Source organism: Fundulus heteroclitus, chromosome 1 (assembly GCF_011125445.2).
Source record: "Fundulus heteroclitus isolate FHET01 chromosome 1, MU-UCD_Fhet_4.1, whole genome shotgun sequence".
In the NCBI taxonomy this organism is placed as follows: domain Eukaryota; kingdom Metazoa; phylum Chordata; class Actinopteri; order Cyprinodontiformes; family Fundulidae; genus Fundulus; species Fundulus heteroclitus.
Window position 1 is genome coordinate 34,721,153 of NC_046361.1, and position 23,603 is coordinate 34,744,755.

Consider the following 23,603-nt stretch of genomic DNA (forward strand, 5'->3'; position numbering starts at 1 on the left):
TTTTTGTAGGAGAATATGAATAACATATTTTTTTTTAAAACCGTGACTCATATGGTTGGGTTGGTGTTTACTCATTTAAATCAAAATGCACAAACTTCCCGTTGGAGATTTCCCCAAATGGGCTTAGTCATACTAAGTTCAGGAGACTTAGTTGGTCTACTTCAGGATAGACAGTTTTTCCTGCTGTCGCCAGTAGGGCTGGGCTATATGGCTTAAAAATAAAATGTCAGATTTTATTTCCCCAAATACAATTAATCAATCCCCCCCCCCCCCCCCCTTTTTATTTCACAAAAAGAGATTCAAGAAATTATTCTTAAAATATGCTTTTATGTCAAGAATTTCATCTGGGAGTTGCCCTTAATTCAAGGTGCAACAAAACACCAGCTGTGAAACATGTTTGTAAAACAAGATGGCGTCCCTGCCGTTGTAAACGATGAAAATATAACTAAATGTTTGCTGCTAGTGGTATTACACAATGAGCTAAGAATGGGGTTCAAACTGTCAAAAGAAAAAGTAAATGACTAAAGTGTCTCGTTTTATGGTAAAATAAAATAAACTTTCCTCTTTACAATATTTTGACAATATATTTCCCTAAACATATATTCAGCATTTCATGCTATTCTCTTCATGGACGCCTAAATGAGTGCTTTGGCAAAATATAATACTGATCTTCCAAAAATGTAATTTTAATAAATTGTAAATTCAAATTAATCAATTAAATAAATGTATTGCCCAGCCCTAGTAGCCAGTGACGGGTTGACTTGGCCCTGTCTTTAGTATTACATCTACATAAGTGAGTCCCATGACTGCAAATTGTCCTCCTCTGACAGTGTGCTGTATATATCTTGTCATCTATTTTGATCAGCTGCCCTTGTGCCTTTGTAGTTCACCCCCCTTGAGTCTTGAGGCTTGTTTCTGTGCTGTTTGGATGAGTAATTGTTATTTTCTGGGGACTCACCCATTGTGTTTAACTCCTTATTGTGAACCTTGAAACGACTGCAGCATTTTTTCAGAGTCTTTTTTGCCAGCTGAATTTTAATATTTCTTTTATTCTTATTTGCCTCCCAAACACTTTTCCAGGCAGTTTGGCTTAAACTCAACATAATCCTTTTTTTTCCCACTCCTTAATTAGAGTTTGAAAGTCTTCTGATTGGATTTCCTTGATTAATTTGATGTCATCTTATATTCTTTTCCTTCCTGGTTTGGTAAAATTGACAAACCTTTTCCTATCTTTGTTTTCTAGGCATTGTCTGTGTATGTGAACTTGTGCGCACAACCGTATAAGCAGCAAAACTATAGCGCGTACTTAGTGCTTACGTTTATCTATGTGAACTGACTTTCAGCTGGATCAGCTGGTCATTGATTCTGCCATGGAAAAGAGGGAAATGGAACATAAACATGCAACTATTCAACAGAGGGTGAGTTTATGAGCTGTCTACAGGATTTCATGCTACGCTGATGATGGCAATCTGTTTATAGCCAATACTTTCACGTTTGCTTGTCGTCTGTATGTTGTGGTTTTTTTTGCCACAGGTTTGGATCTTTAAATAGGCGGACAGGTTGCTGCTGAGCTCCTCCTTTTTGAGTTCCAAGTTATCGCTTGTTCCAGGGCATCTGTTGTGAGCGGGGAGGGATTAGACCTGTGCAGTTGGGAGGTGTTTGATTAATCTGGCAAACAATGTGCGCCGCGTTGATTTAAGCCTCAAATCAGGTGGAACTAAGTGTTTTAGGACTTTTAATCCTCCTGTTGTCGTCTGTAGATGGTTGGCAACTGTCAGCACATAATGTGGGCCGATCCATAAGCCGGAGCCTCAAAGCACTTTTAGTCTCGTAAACTGCTGACTGCATAGTTTTTTTTTTGTATTTTCTTAAAGCCGACTCTATAAGGACGCTGTCTTAAATTATCGATGCCATTAATTATTGTTAATCAAGTTATTCTGAAGGCAGGGTTCCTGCGGATCCTTAAAAAGTCTTAAAAGGCATTGAATTCTGTAAAATAAAACTAAGGCCTTAATTGCCATTAAAATGTCTTAAATCAGTCTTTCTTAGGTCCTAAAATTGTTACCAGGTCATAAATACGATTTTATTTTTGTAATCCTTACCAAACAGTCAAATAATTGATACAATTATATTTTTTTTAAATTTACCGAACTGCTCAATGTAACCATTATTGGTTCCGTCCCGATAGCGGAACCAATAAAAACTGTTGCGGCCGGACCATAGCTGTGAAAAAGAGTTGGCACTGATTTATAGTTTATTTTAGTAGGGAACAAAACAAAGTTTGTAAAATTCAGTTCAGTAGTTGTTAAAAATATATCTGTAATTTGTGTGTTTTTTAGCTTTCTTCCTATATGGAATGTTTTTCAAAATCTTTAACATGTCTACTGAGCCAGAAAGTAATGGTTTATGTTAAAATAAACATTTGGGTGAAGTTGTCGCATCCAGGTTTATCTTGTTTATCGTGAAGTTGGTCTTAACTTTTTATTTCAAGTGGCATTAAAAAGTCTTAAAAAGTCTTCAATTTAACTTGAACCCTGGAAGGTCTTCGCTTCTTGCGTTTCCAACCCGCCGGTGACAGGACCCTCATGTTTGATGTTTAAACTCAAATGTTCCCTTCAACTCTACGTTAGCTTCGCTGCTTGTTTAGCATGCTTGCAAAACACAAAGTTTTGAACGAAGTTGCTTTACATGTGAGTTTTAGCCATTCCCTACCAGTTAGATTTAGCTGACATGAGCTGGATCCGTAAAGGCAGGGAGGGCCTCGCTGTCTTTCGTCTCCATCTTTAATAATGCACTAAGTGTTATTTCCAGCAGCCAGTCTCTGCCTGCTGTGTGCCCCAGGATCAGGGGCCATCTGGCAGACCGCTCTGCTCGCCGTTCCCCCTCCAGGCCTCGTCGTCTCTGATATGTACCGACCCGCAGGGAAGGGTTGAGGTTGGATGCGTGGCCGGTTATTGATCCATTTGTGGCTGAGCTGTTAGGCACTTCACCAACACCGCTCACTTAGGGACATGTAGTGTTAAATAAGTAAAGTTGGAATGAAGATGCTACTGAGGTTGATTAGTGGCGTTTTGTTGCTGCTGAAGCGTGACGGAGGCTCAGTAAAGAGGATAATAAGCAGTTCCCTGAACCTGAACGATTATCACATTATCCCCATTTAAACCATTCTGCTGCTGCTGGACACGCTAACTCTCTGTTATCTTTTCTGTCTCTTCCATGTCCCCCCCCCCCAATGGCGCCGTCTTTATCGTCTCAGACCCTCATGCAGGTGAGTTGGCCTCCGTTTCTTTCCCTATCTGGATTTCGATTTTTCGCCGGAAGCTTTGGCTCGGCGCAGGCAGAGTTGCATCTTAACCTGAAGTCTGCAAACATTCACTGCTCGCACTGTGTTGTTGTCAAGCTGTAGTTGAACTTTAAAAGCTTTGAGGGGAAGCTGAAGTGGATCTTGAATCATTTATAATTGCTCAATCAGAAGCCAAACTTAGTTGGCGTGGCCTACATAGAAACGGAAACTTACATCTACAAATGCAAAGAAAAAAATATTAAACCAAGAAGGGGCTTAAATGGTTTTTATTCTCATAATGAAAGGTCCGTTTAGGGTTATTATTATCTGCCTGAATCAGGGTTTTGAAGGATTCTTCTTTCAGTTCTTTCTGTTCTTTCTTCACCTTTAGCCATGTGCAATTTAGCGACTGTAGCGTCTCACACGGAAAAAATAAAGGGGAACAGGAAAAAAAGTTTAAGCTCTATTGCCAGGAATTGTTACTGCTGATGGTTAGCCGTGCAGAGAAGCAAAAACTCCCAAATGCCAGAGCCATTTATTTTTAATCTGTGCTTTAATGGAGAAGTCATGTTGGGGAGCGTCATTGCTTGTGCTTTTCCATCACCAGCACAGTGCTGCAGCTACCTGCTGCTCCCGCCCATCCTGGGTTTATTTTTACTGCCTGAAGCTGCACGTGGATGTCGGAAGAAAAAAAAAAAAACACTGAATATTTTAGCTTGTATGTCCCTTGTTTCATTTATTTAATATCCCTTTGGGATTATTTAATTTCCCTTTTGGATACATAAAGTATTTTTGAATTTGAATTTAATATGATAACTGAGCTGTAGCATTGAGCACTACAGCCGAATTGTCATAAAGTTGAACTTTATAGCTGAACATGAAATGCATCTTTGAAAACCTGCTGAACTATAATTGTTTGAATTGAATTAGTTTAAGTGGTATTTAAATGGAAGTGTGGTTTAAATGGAAACGAGTAATATGTCCACATTTTGTGGCTTTATTTATTTCTATGTGTCCTCTGTAAGATCCCAGGCGATTTATTTTTTTTATTCACAAACCCTTCATTTATACAGGGTTAAACACAATCAGGAAGCATCTGAAATTCAAGTATTTCCTGTTGTTTCTGTTTAAGAATGGATGAGATTCTGGATAAAAATTGAGAAAGAAGAGAGAACGGAAAAGCATTTCTACCTCCGTGCATTATTCCATTTCCTGTTAAAATTGTATCCATCCATCCTCTGACCTTTCCCTTCTTCCTGTCTGTCCGTCCGGCAACGACCCATTTGTCCACCCATCCATTAAAATTACCTCCCATTAAATCACAAGACTTTTATACTCAAGCAAAAGCCAAGTATCCATCAATTCAACTAAACAACTGAGCAACTTTAAAGAAATGTTGTATGAAAAATGAGGAAAAAGAGCTTTAAGTATTCACATTGAGGTGTAGGAATCCACTAGTTCCTACACACAAAGCTTAATTTCCAGGGAAACTTGTCCGGATGAAAGTTCTGCTCGTTCTTTAGCAACGTGCAGGAGAGGCCTCTAATCCATTTAGGTCTTAGGACTTTCATACAATCTCATTTTCCAATTTAAGTATTAACCTGAGCCTGATGATTTTGCTGCTGTGTTGTCTTACTGGTCTGAAGGTGAGCTCTCATGATCAATATGGGATCAGACATTGTATAATTCTGTAGAGGGGCAGGTAGATGGACGCAGATGACCCAGGGGGGGGGGGATCCTCCGGGGATGCACACATTGTTCACAGCAGACCGATGGGTCGGTGCTGCCAACTGGGCTCAACCTGAGCCGTTCCAGCCTGGCAGCACGGGCTGCCGGCTGAGGGGAGCAGCAGGTGGATGACGTATCAAGGCATCATCCCGTGTTCCTGCTTGTTCCTGCCTGCTGTTGAACAATTTTACGTGTTTTACCCACAACGTTCAGAACTCTCCCGCCTGTTTAATAATTCACCCGTGCCTTTTATTGGTCTGTGTGACGTCGGGCCGTTTAAAAATAGATGATCTTTGTTGTTTGGCTGGAGCGTTTTTTCGGAGCAGCACACAGTGCTTGTTCTGTCTCTGATCTCTTAAAACAGAAAAAGTGAAGGTAAGCTGCTTTGATTATATGTTTTTTTGCTTGATCTAGGGACTAAAGCGTGCAATCTCTCTCAGCGGTAGATTTTAAATCGAGCTTGTTGTGTTGTTTTTTTTTTCTGTGTGGTGGTCTTGGCTTCCATCCAGGGGAGATTCTTGCCGGGTCACCATGGGGGTGAGAATCCCACCTTCAGTAAGGGAGGGCTGCTGAAACAGCTGCAACACCAATGCATACTAAGCTGTCTGCTACTTGTTTTTTGGGTCAAAAGCAGCTGAAGTGTTGCAGCGTAAAGTGAAATGTCTGCGGCGTTGGATACAGTGGCAGCTGTATGGTAATTAGCTGTAATCCCGAGGCTCACGCGGCGGTGGAGCGGGGCCAGAGCATCGGTGTTGGAAAGACTCTCCAGAGTTCAACAGCTCAGAGGTCCTGCAGTCGGAAAGCAGAAGAAGACATGAGCCTTTTCTCAGACTTCAGCTCCACAGACCCTGATTTATAGCTTTGTAGGTTTTTGGTTGTTTTTTTTCCGTTAAATGTCGTGGAGGATCTTTCCATGTTGATGAAACACGTCCAGCTTTTGAAAATGAAGATCTTTTTCCGGTGGAGTCGCCGCTTGGTGGGTGGACTTGTATTTTTAACCATTTTCTTGCTTCTAGGCGACATATGACGGTATATTGGATAGTATTTGTCATCATAATCGTTTCTTATCCTTTTATATGTATTTATTTGATTGTCTGCTGTTACTTTCAGATTAAACTTGCACTTTTCTTACAGAAATTTTGTTATCAAGCCTTGTTTTTATACCTATATTCAGAAGACTGTAGCGAGAAAGAAACAGGAAGGCGTGGGAAATACAAACAAGAGGACTCTGAGCCAGACATGCATAACACAGTGCTTTGTAAAAGGGTTCATGCATCTTCAAATTTACCCCGTTGCCACGTTACAGCCACAAACATCAATGTTTTATTTGGTGGAACGGCACAAAGTAGCCCTTCACTGTGAACCTGAGGGCTTACAAATGTCTTAAAGGCAAATCTGAATAGTGTGGCGTGCATTTCATTTCCACTGTGTTTTAGAAATACCTGATGCTAAAATTGAGTCTGCGAGTCTTTTTCAATTCTTTACCAGCGCTGTACATTTAGATCATTTAGGCCATTTTCCTTTCCACTACCACTCAAGACCCAGTCAAGCTTGATAGAGAGTCTGCAAACATCCATCCATCCATCCATCCATCCATCCATTAAGCTGCTCCCAGGCCAGACAGGATGTATACTCCTTCCAGTACTTTCTGGGTCTTCTTTGGGGTCTCCTCCCTGTAGGACTTGCCCAGAAAACCTCCAAAGGGAGGCGAGCTGGGGGCTAAAAGCACCTCGGCTGACTCCTTTCGATGCAGAGAAGCATCGGCTCTACTTTGAGCTCCCCCTGGATAACGGAGCTCCTCTTCATCCTATCAGGCTGGGCCCAGTCACTCGTCGTCCTTTTGGTCATGATCCATACCTCATGACCATAGGTGACGGAGGTCCTGCATCGCTGCAGAAGCAGCCCTGATCCATCCGTCCATCTCTTCTTCCAACCTACCATCAGTGCTGAACGAGATACTTAAACTCTTCGGCTTGAGGCAAAGACAGAACCAGGACCCAGAGGGGGGGAATCACCCCTTTTCCAGGTTGAGAACCATGCCCTCAGACTTAGAGCAATCTGTGAATAATAATTTAGATTTCTTTTTCCAACTACAGATTATAAAATGGCTAAATGCCTGTAGTTTTATTTTGTCCTATTCCAATGTGCCTTGATCTAAGAGCTCTGGCTTTATGTCCTTTTGGACGGTGAAACTCCAATCTTATTTTTGAAGCCTCCAACAGGTTTTCTTCCCAGATTTTACTGTATTTACCTCCCTACGTCTTCCTTTCCACGCTCCTGGTAAAGAAAAGTATCTGCCACCAGATCTCTCCTGACCAGAGCACCTTCTCAAGCAGGTTTTTGATATCCCACATGGCTTGTGACACACTTGAACCTGGACTTTTGACTCTCTTACCGCTCCTCCATGAAGGCAAGAACATCCGGGGAGTTCAATACTAACAGTTGTTAGTTCTGCAGCTCCCACAGAGTAACATGATTTGTCTTAGGATGAACCCGGACACAGCACACACACACAGAGCTAGTTCTAGAAGTGAGTTTATTGAACAGGGTGAATGATGGATGACGAGAAGAACCTGAGTCTTTTAACTGACAGAGATGTAGGGTGCAGAAGCTAGCCAACAGGAGGAGTACGGGGAGACTGACCAGGAAGGAACACCGGAGCTGAAGACTTGAGACCAGGGTGGAGCACTTGAGACCAGAACATCGGAACCGAGAGCTTGAGAATGTGGAACAACTTGTTGGAACTTGAGAACGTGGAACAGCTGCGGTAACTTGAGAACGTGGAACAGCTGCGGGAACTTGAGAACGTGGAACAGCTTGTAGGAACTTGAGAATGTGGAACAGCTGCGGGAACTTGAGAACGTGGAACAGCTTGTAGGAACTTGAGAACGTGGAACAGCTCACGAACTTGAGAACGTGGAACAGTTCAGGAACTTGAGAACGTGGAACAGCTTCATGGAACTTGAGAACGTGGAACAGCTTCATGGAACTTGAGAACGTGGAACAGTTCAGGAACTTGAGAACGTGGAACAGCTTCATGGAACTTGAGAACGTGGAACAGCACAGGAGTCATGGACAGGTGTTGAGAACTTGAGTGGAACAGAGCTGAGCAGAGTCTTAGGCAATGGATTGAAATAAAACAAAGTTGAAGAAAAGGTCTTCAGGCTGACTGTAACAAAAGCTGAGCTGACACATGATTCTGGCAGAAACTGAGCAGGAGTGAACACTACGGACCGGCGAGCAAGAACAGACTGAGGTGAGTATAAATAAGGGTGGAACCAGGTGGGAGCAGTTGGAGGTTGATTGCAGCCTGACAGGTGGAACCAATCAGGCTGCGCAGGAAAGAGAGAGAGGGAGAGAGGCTCAGCATGCAGCCAACAAGCTGCATCCTGACAAACTGTTGTCCTCTTTTAATTAATAATGCTCTGCCTGCCGGTTTAGGAGGGTAGCCGTGTTTCGATTGGTTTGCTAAGGGGGCCATAGTCGCCGCTTCAGTTTCGGATCGTGGATTGAACTGCCGCTTCCAAGCATCGTTGAGCTGGACGTCACACTATGATGGCGTGCTGAAGAAAAGCAGATCACCAAAGCCTGATTTCAGTGAGCGAAAAATAAAATAAGAGGGAAACTAGAAATGTCACCTTCTCCTGCAGGTTTTCTTGTTAAAACAGCCATAATACAGGATACATGAAACATTTCAGTGCATGTTTTCCTACTCCATATTTCTTTCTTTTAGGGATTTAGAACCATAACTTAAACCCCTCAAACTATTCTGGACTTTCCGTGTCCTGCTTAGTCTATAGCTTAGCGTAGTGGGGCTAAAAGTCACGCAGAGGCTCCTGGCAGTTCTTACAGTCGGGCTCAACCTTATGCCACGCCCCATTTTATGTATAGACAAACAATAACATTCTGGTCATATTTAAACAGGTTGAAATTATTCAGTTCGCTAATTCATATGATGCTCTGTGCACACATTGAAAGCTGCTGGTGCCCTATAGCAGTGGCTCCCATCCCTGGTCCTCAGGGACCCCTGGCCTGCATGTTTTAGACGTGGCGCTGTTGCAGCTCACCTGATTCAAATGGTTGCATGACCTCCTCTGCATGCCATCAAGTGCTGCATAGACCTCCTAATCATCCATTCATTTATGTCCGGTGTGTGGCAGCAAGGAGACACCGAAAACATGCAGGACAGGGGTCCCTGAGGGCCAGGGCTGGGAACCACTGTCCGATAGGACTCTGTGCTGCGGAAATTGGCTTTCTATCCTTCTTTGATCTTTTGACTTCCTTTAACATGCAGGATAAAAATCTTTTTGGTTCTGCAGGATTTTTCATATGACGACTCGAAGGTGGAGTTTAACGTGGACGCTCCAAATGGCGTGGTGATGGAGGGCTACTTGTTCAAGAGGGCTAGCAATGCCTTCAAGACCTGGAACAGGTAAGAAATCATCTTATCTGTGTCTGTGTGCTTCAGAATATCAAATCTGTGCTGTTGTTGGAGTTGTGATTGTTTTATTTTAGAGTGGTGTCAAAAATATTCAATATTATATATATATATTTTTAAATATTTTCATAGAAATCCTTCTGACAAAAGAGGCATATGGATTATCTGGGCAAATTTGATCAGCATTATTAGCACAGGTACACCACAGAAAAATATGGCATTTTGCTAAAGGATTTATACCCCTTACCAACCACAAACATCAACGTAAAACAAAAAGCTACATTTAAAGTTAAGCTGTACAGCTGAGATACTTATCAGAAGGGGAAAGAATACTCAAAATATTCTAATAAAAAAATAAAATTTTCAAGTTGAATGGACCAAACAACACTTCCTCAGAAGATAAAAAGTGTGCAAACACTCCTCAGCATCTGATAAAATGTTAATGTTCAAGTCGAAAAGAGACAGCAGTCAGATTACAGAACCACGTTAGATACTGTGCAATTACATGAATGTACCAGACAAACACTCCCTGGAAAGCTAAACTAGTGTAAATGGACATTAGCATGTGAGAGACAGCGTAAATAATTATTTATCAGATCAAGGACCTGTCAACCCAGCAGCAGGTTTGAAAACATGTAACAGACTTTGAACTGGGCTGGTGGCTTACTTGATTTTCAGCAGGGGACGATTGCCCTCGCAGCTTTGGGAAAGAAGCGGTTTTTAAGTCTATGATTTTTTTATTTAATCCTGGATCATGTTCCTGATGGAAGTGCAACAGACAGTGCATTGCCCGGTTGGGTCGGATCTGTGGAATAACGTCTGGGCTTTGTCTGGACTCGTGCAGCATAGACCGTGTCCAGCTCTTGTAGACGGCATCCCACAATCCCCTGTACTGACCTCACCACCCAAACTAAATTCCTCCTCTTTAGTGCCGTGCAACTCCCACACTACTGAGAAACAGGATGCTTTCAATTGTGGCCCTATAAAGGTTTCTGAGCAGCTGAGTAGAAAGTCCAGTCCGTTTCAGGTTTCTGAGAAAGAAGAGCAGTTGTTGGGCCTTCTTCACCAGGTGGGAGGTCCAGGAGAGTTCAGAGGAAGTGTCAATGCTCAGGAACTTGACAAATGTGACAAAGACGTATAAAAGGGTTATGAATATTTCTGCAAAGTACTACTGTATACATATGGAAATAACATTCTAGGCAAGAAGCTTTGTTTTGGCTTAATTTATAGCTTCCCCCCTCCGTTTTCTCTTTTTCTATTACAGACGGTGGTTCTCCATACAGAACAATCAGCTGGTCTATCAAAAGAAGTTGAAGGTAAGTCCGTTAATCTTTAAGCCGTCAGCGTTCCCAGAAACATAAAAGCTTTAGTATTTTTCAGCGTTGCGGTAATAACTTCTGAAATCTGTGTGTTTGATGTTGAGGAGATGTACAGAGATACTAGCAGATATCTCTTGATACATATCTAGAGTGGATTAGTGGATCCCAGTAAAGATCCCGGTTAGGGTAAAACCTGTTAGACTGTCATTGTTATCTCTTTCAACTCATCTTTACAGAGGCAGAGCTTGTAGCCAGTTAGGGACACTAAGATTTCATTTTGCAGGAAAAATATCAGGGATGGAAAGCTGCTGTGTTCTGTTGTGACTGTTTCATGCGGACAAATAAATGAAGTGATTTTTGTGTGAACAGGATGCTCTTACGGTGGTAGTGGAGGACCTCCGATTATGTTCTGTTAAACCTTATGAAGACATCGAGAGGAGGTTCTGCTTCGAGGTCGTCTCCCCTTTCAAGTAAGGCTCTCTCTCAAAAAACTGTGCGCTTAAATTGGTTTTGGAGCCGTACCATCAAGTAAAAAAAACAAAAAAATAAAGGTTTAGGTAACATCTCTGCTAACGTATTTTCATTCCCAGTAGCTGTAACTTTCCTTGTAAAATCAGCTTATAGCTTTGGCTTATTATAGAACATAACAATTTGATCTGGTAAAACCAGTTAAACATTAGTCCTGCTCATAAATAAGCTCATTTGAACACGTTAGTTCACATAACTGGTACTATTCATTGTTTATACACTAACATTAGAGTTATTTCTTAAAAAATGTTTTGCTCATAAATCCTGCTACGCAAAAGGCTGACACTGTTATTTTTCCTGACCAGTTAATATCAGGGAAAAGCCTTATGTACCATATTTAAATATGCTAAAATTGAATCAGTGCTTTAGCATAGTAATGTTTACCCGACTGAATCGGGTAAACGTCGCTGCATTACTACAAATACTAGCGAGCCCAATCACTGCTGGCCTATTTATGTATTTATCCATGGGTCCAGCCATCTACTCTTTAATCATCCAACTATGCATACATTAAAACCAACCTTCTCACCGTCCAACAATCCAACCAAGAAGCTAACAAACCAACCACTAGTCTCAGTTTACCAGTATTTATACTGCTCCGTTTCACAACATATCAAACCCAATTCAATTAACGACTAACACCAACCTAATGCTCTAAAGAACCAACCAACCAACCGAGCACCCAATTTCTGTCTCTTCTTACAGGAGCTGTATGCTTCAGGCCGAGTCTGAGAAGCTAAGACAAGCCTGGATTCAGGCGGTTCAAGCTAGCATTGCCTCAGCATACAGAGAGAGCCCAGACACCTACTACATAGAGGTGAGTCACTATGTGGTCATGAAACACTCGAGGGCAACATTTACAGGACGTTTAGGAGATGTTGCCACATGTTTATGTTTCGAGGCTGTTAAGCACATTACCCTAATTATTGTAATCAGGCAGCAGTTTTCCAGGTTTTCCTTTTCATTTTGCTTCACGTTCAAACTGTACACTTTTCAGGAAACTGTTGGGGTTCAGCTAATTTTTACTATGCCTTTTTATGGCGTCTGCTTTCAGCATCTGGACAGAACAGCCTCTCCGTCCACCAGCAGCATCGATTCAGCCAGCGAGCCGCGGGAGCGCAGTGCCAGGAGTGAGACTATCCTGCAGCGCATCCAGAGCCTGCCAGGGAACGAGCTCTGCTGTGACTGCGGTCAGGCCGACCCCCGCTGGGCCTCCATCAACCTGGGCGTCCTGCTTTGCATCGAGTGCTCCGGCATCCACAGGTCAGAGACAGAGAAACATGCCGACGATGCACAACCCGACCTAGATTACTGGTGCAAGAGCGGCCTGAGGTTGGCGAATGCTGAAAATACTCGCCGATCCTCTGTAGATCTACTGAAGAAAGTTTTGCACAGGATCTGCTAGTCTGGAAAATAATGGAGTTGGATTTTAGATTTTTTTTTTCAGATCAGGATATTATGGTGAAAGAAGGAAGTTATAGTCTGGAAAAACATTGTTCTAAATCTCTTTGTCTAAAACGTCCATCCATCAATCAATCTAACTGTACGTCCATCCTCCTGTCTGTCTGTCCGTCCATCTATTCATTCATCCATCTATCTATCTATCTATCTATCTATCTATCTATCTATCTATCTATCTATCTATCTATCTATCTATCTATCTATCTATCAATTGATCTAACTGTACGTCCATCCTCCGGTCTGTCTGTCCATCCATCCATCCATCCATCCGTCCATCTGCCCATTCATCCATCCATCCGTCCATCTGTCCATTAATCTATCCATTCATCCATCCATCCATCTCCCATTTGTCCACCCGTGTCTTTCCATCCATCCATCAATCGATCCAACTGTACGTCCATCCTCTTGTCTGTCTGTCTGTCCGTCCGTCCGTCCATCCATCCATCCATTCATTCATCCATCCATCCATCCATCCATTCATTCATTCATCCATCCATCCATCCATCCATCCATCCATCCATCCATCCATTCATCCATCCATCAATTCATTCATTCATTCATTCATTCATCCATCCATCCCTCTATCCATCCATCCATCAATCCATCCGTCTTCCATTTGTCCATCCATCCATCCATCCATCCATCCATCTATCTATCCATCCATTCATCCATCCATCAATTCATTCATTCATTCATTCATTCATCCATCCATCCCTCTATCCATCCATCCATCAATCCATCCGTCTCCCATTTGTCCGTCCATCCATCCATCCATCCATCCATCCATCTATCTATCCACCCGTCCATCTCCTATTTTTCCATCCATCCATCCATCTGTCAGTCCATCTATCCATTCGTACATCCATGACCACTGTAGAAAAATATTCCATAATTTCAAAGCAAATGTTTGTATTTGTGCTTTAAAGATATGAGAAGTTTGGACATTTGTGTCTGAATAGGTGAAATGAAAATTTTATGGGAACCCTGCCGTTAAGAAAGCATAAAAACAATTTCTAAGTGATTACAAAAAGAACAGCCTTTAACTCATATAAACATTCTTTACAATATATTTGTGACTATCAGTACTAGTTGGGTCACCTCCTAAAAATGAAAAAGAACAAAAGTTTAATTCTCACAAAATTAGGAATGCAGCTGTTTTAAATCACAAATCCAAAACAAATGTTTCACAACCGTCTACAAGGAATCTAAACTCAGTCTACAGTTTCTGTCCAAATTTAGACAATTAGATATAGTGTTAGGGTTCAGGTAACTTAATAATGTTCATACGATTGTTTAAAAAAAACAGGTTGTTATTTTTTAAGCATTAATCTGAAAGCACCTCCTCATTAACAGAGTGCTTAGCGTGGCTTCAACAAGCAAATGTAAGCTCACTGAATCAGTTTTTCCAGAGAGAAGTGGCCTTTTATTAGTTTAATTCAGTGTCAGTATTTAAAAGAGAAACTGTCTGCGGGATTTGCATGTTTTACTTTGAAGTAAACCCAGCTCCCGTGTGCTGAATATGCATGCTCCCTCTCCAGGCTCATCTTCTCACAGTTGGGAACAGACACGGTCTTGTTTTCTTTTTTTGCAAACAACAGTTGCCTGGATACCAGACAGTAATTTGCATCACATTAGGAGCCTGGAAAAACACTTTTAGCTTTTTTTTAAGTAGTTTCCTCAAGACACCAGATTCTGTTTACTTTCCTTTCTTCACATCAGTAGAAATGAAGAATAAATGCTACATTTGTTTCCTCAAATTCGTCCTGCTTTATGTTAATACACTGAATGCTTCTTCTAAAGACTTTTTTTTTAATGAAATTTAATTGTTTTTATTGCAGGAGTCTTGGGGTCCACTGTTCAAAGGTGCGTTCCTTGACGCTTGACTCGTGGGAACCAGAGTTATTAAAGGTATATTTAATATTTTGAACAGGTCAGGATGTTGAGATTAACAACAGTGTGCACCTAAAGTGCACGTTAGAGCCAATAATAACATTTATGAAATATTTCCTTGTAGTTGATGTGTGAGCTTGGAAACAGTGTCATCAACCACATATATGAAGGTTCATACCAAGAACAAGGTCTGAAGAAACCATTGCCGTCCAGTTCAAGGTATGGATGTGTAAAAAAAAAAAAAAGAAAAAATGCAGCTAATTGGTGTATAAAATATTATTTCGGAGGCAGAGGAATTGATTGAAACCTGTTCTGGCGCAGGCAGGAAAAAGAGGCATGGATTAGAGCGAAGTACGTGGAGAAGAAATTCCTGAAAAGGCTGGGCTCCGCTGAGATCCTCGTCAACGGAGAGAGGAAGTCAGAGAGGCGGTGGAGCGTGAAGAAGTGCCGGAGACACAACAGCGCTGCCACCGTTCCCAAAACCCAGCGAAGATACAGACAAGAGCCGGGAAGCAACTCTCCTTCTGCACTGTCAATAGGCAAGTCCAGTAAATCCAGTAAATTTTAAACCGTCAACAAATATTAATCCAGTGACTGTAAAACGTAAGAACACCCTCTGACAGTTCTATGGTTTTAATTATAAGGACATAATGGGAAAATTGTCTTTACAGGTCTTAAAGCTATTTAAATATAACTTCAAGTGCACAAGACAAGACAGAGGTTGTAATCTTTGGACCAGAGTCCTCAAAAAATGAACTTCTTAATCTGGATGGCATTAACTTGGCCCTTGGTAATAAAGTAAAAAATCTTGGTGTTATTTTTGACCAAGACATGTCATTTAAATCCCATATTAAACAGGTTTCCAGAGTTTCCTTTTTTCACCTCTGGAATATCGCCAAAATTAGAAACATTCTGTCCAGGAGTGATGCTGAAAAACTGGTCCATGCATTTGTTACTTCAAGGCTGGACTATTGTAATTCTTTACTATCAGGAAGTCCACAAAATGCAGTTCGAAGTCTTCAGCTGATCCAAAATGCTGCTGCAAGAGTTTTGATGAAAATCAAGAAAGACCATATTGCTCATATTTTAGCTTCTCTTCATTGGCTTCCTGTTAAATCAAGAATAGAATTTAAAATTCTCCTTCTAACGTATAAAGCCCTTAATAATCAAGCTCCATCATATATCAGAGCTCTGATTACCCCGTATGTTCCTAACAGAGCACTTCGCTCTCAGACCGCAGGTCTGCTGGTGGTTCCTAGAGTCTCTAAAGTAGAATGGGAGGCAGATCCTTTAGCTATCAGGCTCCTCTCCTGTGGAACCAACTCCCAGTTTTAGTCTGTGAAGCAGACACCCCGTCTACTTTTAAGACTAATCTTAAAACTTTCCTTATTGACAAAGCTTCTAGTTAGAGTGGCTCATGTTATCCTGAGTTATCCCTATAGTTATGCTGCTATAGGCTTAGGCTGCTGGAGGACATCTGGGTCTATTTTTCTCGCTCTGCTGCATTCTACTGCATTCATCCAGGGAAGGCAGATCGTCCATTATCACCTTTTAACATATAATCAATGTGTGCTTTCTGTGCTTTCTGTGTCTCTGCTCTGTCTTCTCTAAGCCCCAGTGGGTCGAGGCAGATGAGCGTTCACACTGAGCCTGGTTCTGGTTCTGCTGGAGGTTCTCCTCCATGTTAAAGGGGAATTTTCCTCTCCACTGTCGCTTCATGCATGCTCAGTATGAGAGATTGCTGCAAAGCCATCAACAATGCAGACGACTGTCCACTGTGGCTCTACACTCTTTCAGGAGGAGTGAATGCTGCTTGGAGAGACTTGATGCAACCTGCTGGGTTTCCTTAGAGAGGAAACTTTTTTTGACCATCTGTCTGGAGAATTTGATGGAATTGACTTTGTAAAGTGCCTTGAGATGACATGTGCTGTGAATTGGCCCTATATAAATATAAAATTGAATTGAATTAAAACACTTGTGCTGTTCACTTTTGTCTTTCACAGCGGCGGCCAAATTCAGACGAGAGTCTCTGTTTTGCCCCGACGAGCTGGATTCTCTCTTCTCTTACTTTGATAACGGATCCGGCCCTCGAAGTAAGTCTGTTTGTATACGCCAACCTTTAAATCTTAGACCCAGTATTGGAACTGTGCGAGAACACCCTGTGCAAGCGCACACATTAAATCACCATTTACCAGGTTGAAACAGAGAGCAGTTTCTAACGTGTCCATGTTGTGGCATCCTCCCGGTCCTGCAGGTCTGAGCAGCGACAGCGGCTTGGGGGGCAGCACAGACGGCAGTACAGACATCTTGGTGTTTGGCTCGGTGGTGGACAGCGTCACGGAGGAGGGTGAGTCTGGTTTGGGAAGGTTTTATATTCCGAGCCAGATATTTCGGCACTGTTTTGTAAGCTGCTTCCTTTCCGTATGTGATCTGCAGAGTGTGAAGTGTCTGAGGACTCCAGCGGCGAGACTGAGGCTGAGGCCTCAGACCCGGAGGACATGAGGGAGATGGATCCTGGAACGCTGCTCTACAAAGCCTCTAGAGCTCGCAACCTGCCGGTCATGGCTGAAGCTCTGGCCCACGGCGGCGACGTTAATTTTGTCAACGACGTGGATGAAGGAAAAACACCTCTCATACAAGCTGTTACTGGGGTGAGTAGGTCTCGGCAAACAAAATGTAAGACTCCTAATATAATATTAATTGTATAATAAATTGTAACATAACTGTGACTATTTAAAGAGATCTGTTGCCCTAAGTTTTTTTTCTTATTTCTCTATTCTTTAGCGACGCTTTATCGTCTCTTCTAAATTAAATTGCTTATCTCCTAACCTTATTGTAGGGTTCTCTGGTTGCCTGCGAGTTCCTGCTGCAGAACGCTGCTGATGTCAACCAAAGAGACGCACGAGGGAGGGGCCCTCTGTATCACGCTACATATCTGGGACACACAGGGTGAGTCAAAATTAACCATTTTCCCCCATCTCTGCTGTAAAGTGTGTGGAACGTTGGAGAGAAACTTGTAACAAGTCTCATTACCGTTTATACAAGCACCGTTCGTTCATGCTAAGCTTGGGTTGCACAGTGGCTCCTATTGCACTTTAATATTGAAACAATTATGAAAGATGTTGTTCGTGAAGATGATACCACACCTGGTATAATTACTTGGATATTAGTGAACCTTGACTGATGTTTCGGTTGTTTCGATGTGGTGTCGAGTTCACAGTTCTCACCTTTGCACCGAAAGGCTACTTGGTTGGAAAAACTGGAAACTGTCTCAGTTCTTTCTTGTTAGACAGTTTGACTATTTCTTATAAATCACCAATAAATGTCTAAATGAACAAACATCACATGTGGGGTTCCTCTAGGCTCCCTTCTCTGAATATTTTTAATCACTATCCACATGCTCCCCATATCTAAAATTTCAGAGTTTTACACCATCTCTTATGCTGATTCACAACTTGCATTTATGATGATCCGCATCTTTTACAGTCACTGAGTTTTCAAATATCAGTGAGTAAATGATTCCGAGTTTCTTGCATAGTAATACCTAAAGACCAAAATACTTGTTTTTGGACACAAAGTACAAAATATACAGGTCAGCATGACTCAGTGAGGTGAAAACCTGAGATGTGCAGAAAACCGGCTAGCAAAAATGTAAACTCTACCTACTGCTTAGCAACATAAGCAAGAAATAAGTAGTAGAAATAGATTAAAAAAAATAAAAAATGTATTTTTTAAAGTAGCTTCCAGAATCTCAGTGATTTCTCTGACTTCCTTTAATTTTAAGCACATCACCAATACTTAAAACTGATAGCTCTATCCACTCAATTACAGCAGCCACACCAAAGGGGTTTCTTACCTACATGGCAGTAGGTAAGTATGGTGTGTTCACTGATCAGAAAAAAAAATCAAAATTTAGAGTTTCTGGACAACCAGTTTCCCATCCATCCTAATTTACAGCAAATTAGAGATAACATCTAACAGTAAATGCTTACAGGAATCTTTCCTGGGGTTTGGTTTCTTCAGAACTATAATCTCTGAATTGCTTTAAATTTTATTGTCTCTCTTTTTTTTTTTGTATTTTCAGGCAGGTGTGTTTGTTCCTTAAAAGAGGAGCTGTACAGAACGATGGCGACGAAGACGGCCAGGACCCATTGAGTATAGCCGTGCAGCAGGCCAATGCAGATATAGTCACGCTGTAAGTTTACTAGTAACACTTCAGATCCAGCTTTGATGTTAGGATTCAGAGTTGGCTCAATCCTGTTGTTGTTGTTGTTATCGCAGGCTGCGACTGGCCAGGATGAATGAGGAGATGCGGGAGTCAGAGGGACCCTTCGGACAGCCAGGTCAATACCCGATCAGCAGCCCCACCGAGCAGCAGTATAAAAAGTGCATTCAGGAGTTTATCTGCATCCATATAGCCGACTGCTAATCAGGCTCAGTCAGGCTGACACAGCGTTAGACCGGTAATTAGGAATATCGGAGATGTAGGGACTTCCTTTTTCTCTACACCCGGATATTTGTAGCGTTGCTTGTCTTGCTGCGTCTGCGGGATCCTTAGACTATAAACTCTGCTGCAGTCAGCTCCTCTCTCACAATCCAACTGATTTCTAACCATTGAACCCTCCAATTGAAAAATGAAATAATTCACTGCGGATGAGTTTTGAGCACAAAAGGTTTCTGGTCGAGTTCTCAGAATAAAGTTCTGTCCTCAGCTAAGCAAGCCGATTTATGAAATTGGCTAATGCTTTTAGCAAAATGGTAAATCCAGTCAGCTAATGTCGGGTTTCCGTCAGCCAGTCTGAACAAAAAAAATGTTGTTTCTACTTTCGTTAAATACGTTCACCTGAAGCTTTGTCATCCCTACCTGAATGGTTAAAATGTTGTGGCTGCAGCGAGGAAAACTCTAAAACCTGATCCTTACTGTGATAGTGAATGACTCTAAGAATCGTTCTCTATGTATTGAATCTGGCGAAGCTTTTATGATGCACTTTTTTTCTTTTACAAACAGGGATTTCAGTTTCTCTAATTTTATTCTTGTTAAAACTTCCTGAGCAATGGTGCAATAACTTTTTTTATTACTTTTTTGTATTGTTAAATAATGTATCAGTTGTTTGTTTTTTTAAATAAAACAGGGTAGATTTTGTTAAATGAGCACTTACAGACGTATTATTTAATTAGAAAATCTCTATAGTTTAATTTATTCACTTGTAGGTGGATTTGTTTTCCAGAATATGCTGCACTGGAAGACAGGCTCTATAAAACAACAAATCACTGAAAATCCACTGTATTTACCGATAGCTGTTTATTACAACTAGGCCAGAATTAGTCGCTTTTGTTTCTAACAAATAGATATTTGCAATGTACTCCAAATTTCCATTGCCATTGAGTTTATACATTTAGTATTGTTGAATAATGTTGAGCTTTACATTAATTTGCCAAATCAAAGTTGAGCATGTAATAAAAATCTGTTCCAAAAAGCAGGACTCTTTCCTGCTGTTGCTGCCTGGATAATAAGTCATTTGGGTTTTCGACCAAAGAGTAATGAGCAGTTTTAAAAAAAAATTTTTGTTTTTGTTTGTTTGTGGTAAGATATGAATGTGTTTGTTTTTTTTTTTTTTGTTTTTTTTATTGTTTTTTTGTTTTTTACCTAAAACAAACTACAGACTGTGATTGGATGGGGGCTGCATTTTTAGCTTATGCTACATTTACTGATTCCATACTTAGTAACACGTGGTGACAATCATGATTGAGGTGCAAAATTTGCACTTACGGCAACTGAAAAGTACATTTTGCTGTTATGAAATAGATTACCACTGAAAAGTTTAGGGTGCAACAGTTTTAAATAAGTAAATAAATAAATAATAAATACATTTTAGATATTTCTCACAAAGTAGTGGTCTTGATATTGGTTTGACAACGGGTTTTTATTTTGAATTTGACATGAAAAAAATTAAGTCTTACCCAAATTTGTCAGACAGTATAGGAGTTTCTAATTTTTTTTTTATCTTTCCAGGAACACATACATAATAATAACACCTATTTTAGTTTAATTTACTATTATTATTTGCTAAAGAAGTTTGAAATAGCAAGTCATTTCCCAGCTACAGAGCTAATATCCATTAATCCATCGTATTCATAAGTAATATTTGATATTGTGGTAAAATGGACATATAATATTCATTATTTTCGTAAAAAGTTGTCACTAATCACAGTCTTGCTAACAACTGTCCAGCTTTCTAGTTACAGCTCTAAATCATAGCAGAAAATTTAAAAATAATAAATTTTATCAAACAAAATATTTGCACTTAGAGAAGCACAATTAACAGCAGTGCTGTTGCTTTTGGATCCTCCAAGCCCAAGTTTATAATAAAAAAAGAACCTGCAAAGATTTTTAAAATGTCACAGCTACAAAATAAACAACTACAAAAAAAGCACTAAAAGTAACAGATCATTAACTTTCAGTTTATGCTTCTTATAAACTGAACTGTCACAACAGCAAAGCTGTAAGCGACACTAAAAGCTAGTTAGCATAACCAAGCTAATGTTCATTTTTATGTTAAATAGAAAGATTACAGGTCTGCTATTTGTAATTCTTTAGATTTAAAGAAAAGTTGGTTTGTCCAATTAGTTTTTATTGCACATGAGATAAATACATAAATCTGACATTTCTTCTCTTGTGAAAGGAGTCAATTTACATTTTTTTCCCTTTTTTCCATTTTTCTTTCTAGTTCACATGCTTTAATATTAGTAAACTGTTAAAAATCTACGAATGGAAACCCAAATACCCTGAGAAATGACCTACTTTTTTATTTGACAACATTTCTTATTACCTTCTGTTCAAGCTATATTTTCCTAAGCCACTTCCAGATTTTATTGCGCAGTCCCGGGTTTATATTTGCCACATAAATATTTTGCCAGGTATTTGCAGTGACGAGAAGGGCAGCTCACTCATTTTCTCTTCTTTCTCATTACTGATGGACCAAAAGCACTTTTTTTCATGCAGCCTTTTTCTTATTTTGTGCAGTATCTCACAACAAAATTCATCGTTTTTAAATGAAAGATGTTGTGACTGACTAACAATCATTTCCATTAAGCCGATGAACGATTATGTGTTGTACAGTGTGGTGTATGTACAGTGGCTATAGTGTATACTAAATCCTGTTAATGCATTCTTCTTTTGACATCCCTTTTTCTAACTTCCTTGTATTGTTTTCTCTTTACACCTTTTATCTGTTAACTTTTTTTAATATTGCAAGAACTCTTTCTCTCTGAATATACTGTACTTGTGCTTATCAACACTATATATGTAGTCCTTCTGTTCTCTTTATAACGATACTGAAAATAAACAATGTGACTAAACACTAACATGTTTTGATGTTCCTTTTTTTTTACTTCCTTCTTAGTAAATATCTTCAACTGCATGGCGTAGTTAACAATACACAAATAACATTAAATTTACCTTTCAAAGCCTCCACAAAATACTCATTTCTTGTGCATTTCTGCATCTCGTCGTCTTAAAACTACAAACATTAATGTTTTTATTGGGATTTATTTGTGATTATATGAAATGTTGAGGGATCATTGTTGCTAGTAGGTGAACCTCAGCCCCAGTCTGAAGGTTTTTGCAGCTTTTGACAGGTTTTCTGCCCTGTATTTGGCTCCATACAGCTTCCCATCCACTCTGACCAGCTTCCCTGCCCCTGCTGAAAAAGAAACGGCTCCACGAGGTGATGCTGCCAAGGTTGAGAGTCATTGGGAATGGAGTGCCCTGGGTTTTAGTTTTCCATCACACGGCAGCTAACACGACTATAGCTGTTGTCAACGATGACTTTATTCTTGCCATTCTTCATTAGAGGCCAACGCTTCTCTGATTTAATGCTCTCCATACCCATCCTGCTAGTTTAGAATGGCGGCCATGTTTGCAGTATAGATTTGTGAGATTTTTAAAGATCGGGCTATTTTTGTAAAACCTCTCCCCACCACCAGCCCTGAGGTATCTCATATGTTCCTTGGTCTTTATGATGTTGTTTGTTCACTAATGCTCTGCGTTCTTCACAGAGCAGGTGGATTTATTCAGAAAGTAAATTACACACAGTTTGAATTTATTTCTAATTGGGGGATATCTGGGATACTACGCTCCGTCCACACATAGTGTTTAGGTATATCGGCAAAAGTATTTTGTCGCTTAGGCTGTGTCCACACAGGTCCGGTGTTTTGGGAGATTGTAAATGATGATTTTTGAAAACAAGTCTCAGAGTGGATACATTTCAAAAATGCCAGTTTCACGTTACTGTGTTCACATGCAAGCCACATCTCTTATGAAACGATGACGGCAGCTTTGCCTCTCTCCATAATCCGCATGTGCCTCATTCTCACAAATAACAACAAAGATGGTCCACTGTTGCATTCATGCTAATACACGTTGCCTCTGTTATAGCTGTTAGTAGCGTCCTTGGATTCTTCCTTCTCTAATGAGTCCTACATGCTGTGCCCCCTGCAAACTCACATAAAGATCATATTAAACCTTTGAAAATGTTTGTATTTACTTCACATCAGTTGTCTACGCATGCCCGGTGTTTGTCGAATGTTACTTTGGCAGTGTCACAGCGCCGCCAATGGGCCCGGTATACCTACTACAGTGTTTTCAGTGATACTGCATCCTCTCGTGTGGACAGACATTTTTTTCTTAAAGAAGAATTGCACAAGTTTAAAGGTTAACAGAAGCCTCAAAGCCAAAACAAATAAGCTTAGAAACAGCTTCTTCCCAAGAGCTGTGAGGGCAATCGCCCCCTGATGGGAGACTGCAGTCCAATGCTTTAAAATCATCTCAGTTACTAACCCGTCATACGTTACAATCACCTTCATGTTACTGCCTACCTGCATACTACCATATCTGAATATCTTAATGCATATTTCTGTGAACGAAGCCTCAATCATCATTGGTCAATAAGCACCG

The 23,603-nt window shown here is 40.7% G+C and overlaps 1 protein-coding gene across 5 annotated transcripts in view; it reads left to right on the top strand.

Moving 5' to 3' along the window:
- The window catches only part of acap3a (ArfGAP with coiled-coil, ankyrin repeat and PH domains 3a), an 86,235-nt gene that overhangs the window by 60,294 nt on the left and 2,338 nt on the right, over positions 1-23,603 (top strand). For 2 of the 5 annotated variants that reach the window (XM_036141690.1, XM_036141695.1), the window contains exons 9-24: positions 1,344-1,418; positions 3,257-3,268; positions 9,331-9,443; positions 10,714-10,765; positions 11,138-11,238; positions 12,002-12,113; positions 12,351-12,559; positions 14,596-14,665; positions 14,772-14,866; positions 14,969-15,186; positions 16,651-16,740; positions 16,893-16,994; positions 17,084-17,298; positions 17,487-17,596; positions 18,732-18,842; positions 18,929-18,990. In XM_036141690.1, coding sequence (XP_035997583.1) covers positions 1,344-1,418; positions 3,257-3,268; positions 9,331-9,443; positions 10,714-10,765; positions 11,138-11,238; positions 12,002-12,113; positions 12,351-12,559; positions 14,596-14,665; positions 14,772-14,866; positions 14,969-15,186; positions 16,651-16,740; positions 16,893-16,994; positions 17,084-17,298; positions 17,487-17,596; positions 18,732-18,842; positions 18,929-18,990 — 1,747 coding nt within the window. Of the gene's footprint in view, positions 1-1,343; positions 1,419-3,256; positions 3,269-9,325; positions 9,444-10,713; positions 10,766-11,137; positions 11,239-12,001; positions 12,114-12,350; positions 12,560-14,595; positions 14,666-14,771; positions 14,867-14,968; positions 15,187-16,650; positions 16,741-16,892; positions 16,995-17,083; positions 17,299-17,486; positions 17,597-18,731; positions 18,843-18,928; positions 20,239-23,603 lie in introns of those variants that run through there. The other 3 variants (XM_036141692.1, XM_036141691.1, XM_036141693.1) reach the window with 3 other exon arrangements.